At 67.7% G+C, this 8,272-nt stretch overlaps 1 protein-coding gene across 1 annotated transcript; it reads left to right on the forward strand.

Annotated features, from left to right (window-relative positions):
* The first annotated feature begins 476 nt into the window (after nucleotides 1-476).
* Nucleotides 477-7,526, forward strand: DMWD (DM1 locus, WD repeat containing). The gene is made up of 4 exons (XM_082299622.1): nucleotides 477-862; nucleotides 2,307-2,492; nucleotides 4,043-5,176; nucleotides 7,139-7,526. Exons 1-4 carry the CDS (start codon nucleotides 515-517, stop codon nucleotides 7,184-7,186), a joined length of 1,716 nt encoding a protein of 571 aa, XP_082155748.1. The 5' UTR covers nucleotides 477-514; the 3' UTR covers nucleotides 7,187-7,526.
* The last annotated feature ends 746 nt before the right edge of the window (nucleotides 7,527-8,272 follow it).

The raw sequence follows: 8,272 nt of genomic DNA on the forward strand, positions 1-8,272 counted from the left end.
TGTGGGACGTGGTCAGGTCCGCCCGGGGGCGTGGTCTCTGTGTTTTGGGGCGTGGCTTCATCCACATGGGGACGTGGTCTCATCCACCCGGAGGCGTGGTTTCATCCATGGGGGCGTGGTCTATGTGTTTAGGGGGCGTGGCCTCATCAATCGAGGGCGTGGTCTCTGTGTGCGGGGGCGTGGCCTCATCCATCGATGGCGTGGTTTCATTGTTTGGGGGCGTGGCCTCATCAACCGGGGGGCGTGGTCTCTGTGTTCAGGGGCGTGGTCTCATCCACCGTGGGCGTGGTCTCAGTGTTTGGGGCGTGGCTTCACCCCCTAGGGGCGTGGCCTCTGCGTTAGGGGGCGTGGTTTCGCCGCTCGTGAGCGTGTCCCCGCCCTCCCTCCGCGCTGATTGGCCCGTTCCGCCCCCTCGTGGGCGTGGCCTCCCCTCGCGGTGGGCGTGGCCCCGGTGACTCAGCTCCGCCATGGCGGCGGCCGCTCCCGCCCGGGCCTGACGCGGCTTCCGGCGGCGATGGCGGCGGCGGCGGCGGCCCCGGGCCCGGGCCCGGCCGAGGCTCCCGCGGCCGCTCCGGAGCTCAAGAGCCGCTTCCGCACCCGCGAGGGCTCCTACCGCCTGCTGGGCCCCGCCACCGCTGCCGCCGCCGCCGCCGCCGCCGCCTCCTCCGCCGGGCCCGCCCCGGCCGGGCCCGCCCCGCCGGGCCCCGGGGCGCTGCCGCCGGTTCGGCTCTCGATGGTGCGGCTGGCGCGGAGCCGGAGCCCCCCCGGAGGCGCCACCGAACGCAGCCGCGTCTGCTGCAACCTCGGCCGGGAGCTGCATTTCTACGGAGGGACCGGAGCCGGGGGACGCGGCAGCCGCAGGGTAACGGGGAGAGAACGGGGGAGCGGCGGGGGAGAGCGGGGATAACGGGGGGATAACGGGGGGGAAGGTGGCACCAGGGGTGGGCACAGTGACCGCAGGGGTGGGCACAGTGACCCCAGGACTGGTGAGAGTGACCACGGGGCAGACAAAGGTCACTCCAGGATCGGTGACAGTGACCCGAGGATCGGTGACAGTGACCCCAGGGGTGGGCACAGTGACCCCAGGGATGGGCACAGTGACCCCCGGGATGGTGACAGTGACCCCAGGGATGGGCACAGTGACCGCAGGGGTGGGCACAGTGACCGCAGGGATGGTGACAGTGACCCCAGGGGTGGGCACAGTGACCCCCGGGATGGTGACAGTGACCCCAGGGGTGGGCACAGTGACCCCGGGATGGTGACAGTGACCCCAGGGATGGTGACAGTGACCCCAGGGGTGGGCACAGTGACCGCAGGGATGGTGACAGTGACCCCAGGGATGGGCACAGTGACCACAGGGACTGCCAGGAGCCACCTGCTAATGGTGACAGTGACCCCAGGGATGGTGACAGTGACCCCAGGGATGGGCACAGTGACCCCAGACCTGCCAGGAGCCCCCTGCTCATGGTGACAGTGACCCCCGGGATGGGCACAGTGACCCCAGGGATGGTGACTGTGACCGCAGGGATGGGCACAGTGACCGCAGGGGTGGGCACAGTGACCACAGGGACTGCCAGGAGCCCCCTGCTCATGGTGACAGTGACCCCAGGGGTGGGCACAGTGACCCCAGGGATGGGCACAGTGACCCCAGGGGTGGGCACAGTGACCCCAGGGGTGGGCACAGTGACCGCAGGGGTGGGCACAGTGACCCCAGGGATGGGCACAGTGACCCCAGGGGTGGGCACAGTGACCGCAGGGGTGGGCACAGTGACCCCAGGGATGGTGACAGTGACCCCAAGGGTGGGCACAGTGACCGCAGGACCTGTGACAGTGACCCCAGGGATGGTGACAGTGACCCCAGGGGTGGGCACAGTGACCGCAGGACCTGTGACAGTGACCCCAGGGATGGTGACAGTGACCCCAGGGGTGGGCACAGTGACCCCAGGGATGGGCACAGTGACCCCCGGGATGGGCACAGTGACCGCAGGGGTGGTGACAGTGACCCCAGGGATGGTGACAGTGACCCCAGGGGTGGGCACAGTGACCCCAGGGATGGGCACAGTGACCCCAGGGGTGGGCACAGTGACCCCAGGGGTGGGCACAGTGACCGCAGGGGTGGGCACAGTGACCGCAGGACCTGTGACAGTGACCCCAGGGTCGCTCCCAGCGCCCCCAGCCCCCCCCAGGACCCTCGGGCCAGCCCCAGGGGTGCCGCAGGGTGGGCGCCGCGTCCCCGGGGAGCTCTGGGGGTGGCAGCCCCGGCAGTGCCGGTGCCGGCGGTGGCACCACCGTGGGTGTCCCCGCAGGCGCTGGACCTGCAGCGGCCCATCGACAAGCGCGTCTACAAGGGCACGCAGCCCACGTGCCACGACTTCAACCAGTTCACGGCGGGCGCCGAGACGCTGGCGCTGCTCGTGGGCTTCTCGGCCGGCCAGGTGCAGTACCTGGACCTGGCCAAGAAGGACAGCGCCGGCCGGCTCTTCAACGAGGAGGTGAGGGGACACCGGGGCCACCGGGACCTTCCCAGGGGCCACCGCAGGGACACCGGGACCACCGGGACCTTCCCAGGGGCCACCACGGGGACACTGGGACCTCCTCAGGGGCCACCATGGGGACACCGGGGCCACTGGGGCCTTCCCAGGGGCCACCATGGGGACACTGGGACCTTCCCAGGGGCCACCATGGGGACACTGGGGACACCGGGACCTTCCCAGGGGTCACCACGGGGACACCGGGACCTCCTCAGGGGCCACCATGGGGACACTGGGGCCACCGGGACCTTCCCGGGGCCACCATGGGGACACCGGGGACACCGGGACCTTCCCAGGGGTCACCATGGGGACACTGGGGCCACTTGGACCTTCCCAGGGGCCACCACGGGGACACCGGGACCTCCTCAGGGGCCACCATGGGGACACCAGGGCCACCGGGACCTTCCCAGGGGCCACCATGGGGACACCGGGACCTCCTCAGGGGCCACCACGGGGACACCGGGACCTTCCCAGGGGCCACCATGGGGACACCGGGGCCACTGGGGCCTTCCCAGGGGTCACCACGGGGACATCAGGGCCACCAGGAACAGTTTGGGAACCATGTGGGACCACCAGGGCCACCATGGGGTCACCACGGGGACACCACGGGGACACCACGGGGACACCGGGACCTCCCCAGGGGTCACCATGGGGACACCGGGACCTCCTCAGGGGCCATCATGGGGACACCGGGGACACCGGGACCTTCCCAGGGGCCACCATGGGGACACTGGGGCCACCAGAACCTCCTCAGGGGCCACCACGGGGACACTGGGACCCCCTCAGGGGCCACCATGGGGACACCAGGGCCACCGGGACCTTCCCAGGGGCCACCACGGGGACACTGGGGCCACTGGGAACACCTCAGGAGCCACATGGGACCACCAGGGCCACCACGGGGAGACCACGGGGGACACTGGGGCCACTGGGAATGCTTCAGGAGCCACATGGGACCACCAGGGCCACCATGGGATCGCCACTGGGGCCACCAGGAACGGTTTGGGAGCCATGTGGGACCACCAGGGCCACCACAGGGACACCACAGGGACACCGGAACCTCTCCGGGGTCACCATGGGGCCACTGGGGCCACCAGGAATGGTTTGGGAGCCACGTGGGACCACCAGGGCCACCACAGGGACAGTGGGGCCACCAGGGGGCACCGGGAATGTGTCAGGAGCCACATGGGACCACCAGGGCCACCACAGGGACACTGGGGCCACCAGGGGGGCACCGGGAATGTGTCAGGAACCACATGGGACCACCAGGGCCACCACGGGGACATCAGGAACACCTCAGGAGCCACATGGGACCACCAGGGCCACCGGGGGGGCACCGGGGGGGCACCGGGAATGTGTCAGGAGCCACATGGGACCACCAGGGCTACCATGGGATCCCCATGGGGCCACCAGCACCTTCCTGCGGCCACCCCCTCATCCCCTTGGGGTGTCCCCGCCCCCCCCCCCACACCTTGCTTCACCTTTTTTAACCCTTTGCGTGCCACCCCTCCCAGCGCCTGATCGACAAATCCAAGGTCACCTTGGTCAAGTGGCTACCGGACACGGAGCGCCTGTTCCTGGCGTCGCACGCCAGCGGCCACCTGTACCTGTACGACTCGGAGCAGCCGTGCGGGGCCACCAGCCCGCAGTACACGCTGCTGACGCAGGGCGAGGGCTTCAGGGTGTTCTCCTGCAAGAGCAAGACGCCGCGGAACCCCCTCCTCAAGTGGGCCGTGGGCTCGGGGCCGCTGAACGAGTTCGCCTTCTCGCCCGACGGGCGCTCGCTGGCCTGCGTTAGCCAGGACGGCGTGCTCAGGGTCTTCCACTTCTCGTCCATGCTGCTGCAGGGGATGATGAGGAGCTACTTCGGGGGGCTGCTCTGCGTCTGCTGGAGCCCCGACGGCCGCTACGTGGTCACCGGTGGCGAGGACGACCTGGTCACCGTGTGGTCATTCGCCGAGGGCCGCGTGGTAGCCCGCGGCCACGGCCATAAGTCGTGGGTCAACGCTGTGGCTTTTGACCCTTTCACCACCGCGCCGCCGCCGCCTGACCACGCTGGGGATGACCACGGCGATGCCCCCGAGGATGCCCCGGCCCCTCCGAGCGTCACCTACCGCTTCGGCTCGGCCGGCCAGGACACGCAGTTCTGCCTGTGGGACCTCACCGAGGACGTGCTGGACCCTCGGCCACCTCCTCCTCGCCGAGTGACCACTGAGCCCGCTTCCGTGCCGGGCTTGCCACGCTCCTTATCCCGCTCCAACAGCCTCCCGCAGCCCGGCGGGGGTCCCCAGATGTCCCCCCGCGTCCCCCCGGCGCTGAGCGCGGGGCGATTCGCCACGCTCACCCTGCGGGACCCCCCCGAGAAGGAGCACAAACGTTACCACAGCTTGGGCAACATCAGCCGCGGCGGGGGTGGCTCGGAGAAGCCCCCCGGGGGTGGCCCGGGAGGGTCGAGGGGGTCTCTGGACATGGGCAAGGTGTTGGGGACGGCGCTGTGCCCGCGGCTGCACGAGGTGCCCCTGCTCGAGCCGCTGGTGTGCAAGAAAATCGCCCAGGAGAGGCTGACGGTGCTGCTGTTCCTGGAGGATTGTATCGTGACAGGCTGCCAGGAGGGGCTCATCTGCACCTGGGCGCGGCCCGGGGTCTCTGTGAGTCCGGGGAGGGGATTTGGGGTGATTTTGGGATGGTTTTGGGGTGATTTGGGGTGGTTATAGAGGGTCTGGGATAGGATTTGTGGGTCCCAGGAGGAGCAGGATTGTATCGTGACAGGCTGCCAGGAGGGGCTCATCTGCACCTGGGCGCGGCCCGGGGTCTCTGTGAGTCCGGGAGGGGATTTGGGGTGATTTTGGGGTGATTTGGGGTGGTTATAGAGGGTCTGGGATAGGATTTGTGGGTCCCAGGAGGAGCAGGATTGTATCGTGACAGGCTGCCAGGAGGGGCTCATCTGCACCTGGGCGCGGCCCGGGGTCTCTGTGAGTCCGGGGAGGGGATTTGGGGTGATTTTGGGATGGTTTGGGGTGATTTGGGGTGGTTATAGAGGGTCTGGGATAGGATTTGTGGGTCCCAGGAGGAGCAGGATTGTATCGTGACAGGCTGCCAGGAGGGGCTCATCTGCACCTGGGCGCGGCCCGGGGTCTCTGTGAGTCCGGGGAGGGGATTTGGGGTGATTTTGGGATGGTTTGGGGTGATTTGGGGTGGTTATAGAGGGTCTGGGATAGGATTTGTGGGTCCCAGGAGGAGCAGGATTGTATCGTGACAGGCTGCCAGGAGGGGCTCATCTGCACCTGGGCGCGGCCCGGGGTCTCTGTGAGTCCGGGAGGGGATTTGGGATGATTTTGGGGTGATTTGGGATGATTTGGGGTGGTCTAAGGGGAATTTGGGGTGGTTATAGGGGGTTTGGGCATCCCAGGAACTCCAGGTTTGTATCATGACAGTCTGTCGGGACAGGCTCATCTGTTCCCGGGCATGACCCGAAGGTCCCAGTGAGTCTGGGGGCGTTTGGGAGGGGATTTGGGGTGGTTTTGAGGCGATTTGGGGTGGTTTAGAGGCGATTTGGGGTGGTTTCGAGGGGATTTGGGGTGGTTTTGGGGGTCCCAGCAGCACCAGGACCGTGTCGTGACAGTCTGTCGGGACAGGCTCGTCTGTCACCGGGCATGACCCGAAGGTCCCAGTGAGTCTGGGGGCGTTTGGGAGGCGATTTGGGGTGGTTTAGAGGCGATTTTGGGTGGTTTCGAGGGGATTTGGGGTGGTTTCGAGGGGATTTGGGGTGGTTTTGGGGGTCCCAGCAGCACCAGGACCATGTCGCGACAGTCTGTCGGGACAGGCTCGTCTGTTGCCAGGCATGACCCGAAGGTCCCAGTGAGTCTGGGGGCGTTTGGGAGGGGATTTGGGGTGGTTTCGAGGCGATTTGGGGTGGTTTGGAGGCGATTTGGGGTGGTTTAGAGGGGATTTGGGGTGGTTTCGAGGGGATTTGGGGTGGTTTTGGGGGTCCCAGCAGCACCAGGACCATGTCGCGACAGTCTGTCGGGACAAACTCGTCTGTCACCGGGCATGACCCGAAGGTCCCAGTGAGTCTGGGGGCGTGTGGGAGGGGATTTGGGGTGGTTTCGAGGCGATTTGGGGTGGTTTCGAGGGGATTTGGGGTGGTTTTGGGGGTCCCAGCAGCACCAGGACCATGTCGCGACAGTCTGTCGGGACAGGCTCGTCTGTTGCCAGGCATGACCCGAAGGTCCCAGTGAGTCTGGGGGCGTGTGGGAGGGGATTTGGGGTGGTTTAGAGGCGATTTGGGGTGGTTTGGAGGGGATTTGGGGTAGTTTTGGGTGGTTTTGGGGGTCCCAGCAGCACCAGGACCATGTCTCGACAGTCTGTCGCGACAAACTCGTCTGTCACCGGGCTCCCCCTGAGTCCGGGAGGACATTTGGGGTGTCTGGAGTGCGATTTGGGGGTCCCCTGAGGGGGACAACTCGCGGATTTTGGGGGCTGGGGTGGGGGGGGGGGGGGGATCCCCGGAGTGTCACCTCGGTGACGTCACCAAGGTGGGGCCGTGTGTCCCTTCGCCTCCCCCCCCCCGGTGACCGCTGTCCCTTCCTCCCTCCCCCCCCACTCCGCAGGGCCTGTCCTCGCAGAACGGCGGCTCCCCGAGTGGCACCGTGGTGTAGCTGTCACCTGTGTCACCTCCCGTGCCACCCGTGCCACCCACCAGGACGCGTGTCACCCGCCGGGGTCACCTCCCCCCCGCCCCGTGTCACCCGCACGTCCCCGCGGTGTCACCCCCGTACTACTGAGCCTCCCCTCCCCCCCCTCCTCCCCGGCGCTGTCGCCGCGGTGTCACCGCTGTCCCCTGACCCCAGGGTGGCACCGCTGTCCCCTGACCCCAGGGTGGCACCGCCGTGCCCGGGGACCACCCCACCCCCCCCCCCGTGCCTTGGTCACTTTATTGTCCCCGCGGGGCCACCGCTGTCCCCGGCCCTTATTTATACTGAAGAGACTCTTTTGGCACCCGGGTGGCACCGAAGTGTCCGGGGGGAGGGGACGGAGCGGGGACGGAGCGGGGACACACTGGGTGGCACTTGGGGACAGAACGGGGATGGACTGGGCACACACTGGGTGGCACTTGGGGACAGAGCGGGGACACGTGGGGTGGCACTTGGGGACAGAACGGGGACAGAGCGGGGATGGACTGGGCACACACTGGGTGGCACTTGGGGACAGAATGGGGACACGCCGGGTGGCACTTGGGGACAGAGTGGTGGGTGGCACTTGGGGACAGAGCGGGGATGGACTGGGCACACACTGGGTGGCACTTGGGGACAGAACGGTGGGTGGCACTTGGGGACAGAATGGGGACGCGGTGGGTGGCACTTGGGGACAGAGCGGGGACACGTGGGGTGGCACTTGGGGACAGAGGGGGGACACACTGGGTGGCACTTGGGGACAGAACGGGGACAGAGCGGGGATGGACTGGGCACACACTGGGTGACACTTGGGGACAGAACGGGGACACGTGGGGTGGCACTTGGGGACAGCTTGGGGACACACTGGGTGGCACTTGGGGACAGAGCGGGGATGGACTGGGCACACACTGGGTGGCACTTGGGGACAGAGCGGGGACAGAGCGGGGATGGACTGGGCACACACTGGGTGACACTTGGGGACAGAACGGGGACACGCCGCGGTGGCACAGAGGGGACACGGGGACAGCTTGGGGACACGGGGGGTGGCACTTGGGGACAGAACGGGGATGG

This window comes from Coloeus monedula, assembly GCF_965178545.1.
Source record: "Coloeus monedula genome assembly, chromosome: 33".
NCBI classification, from domain to species: domain Eukaryota; kingdom Metazoa; phylum Chordata; class Aves; order Passeriformes; family Corvidae; genus Coloeus; species Coloeus monedula.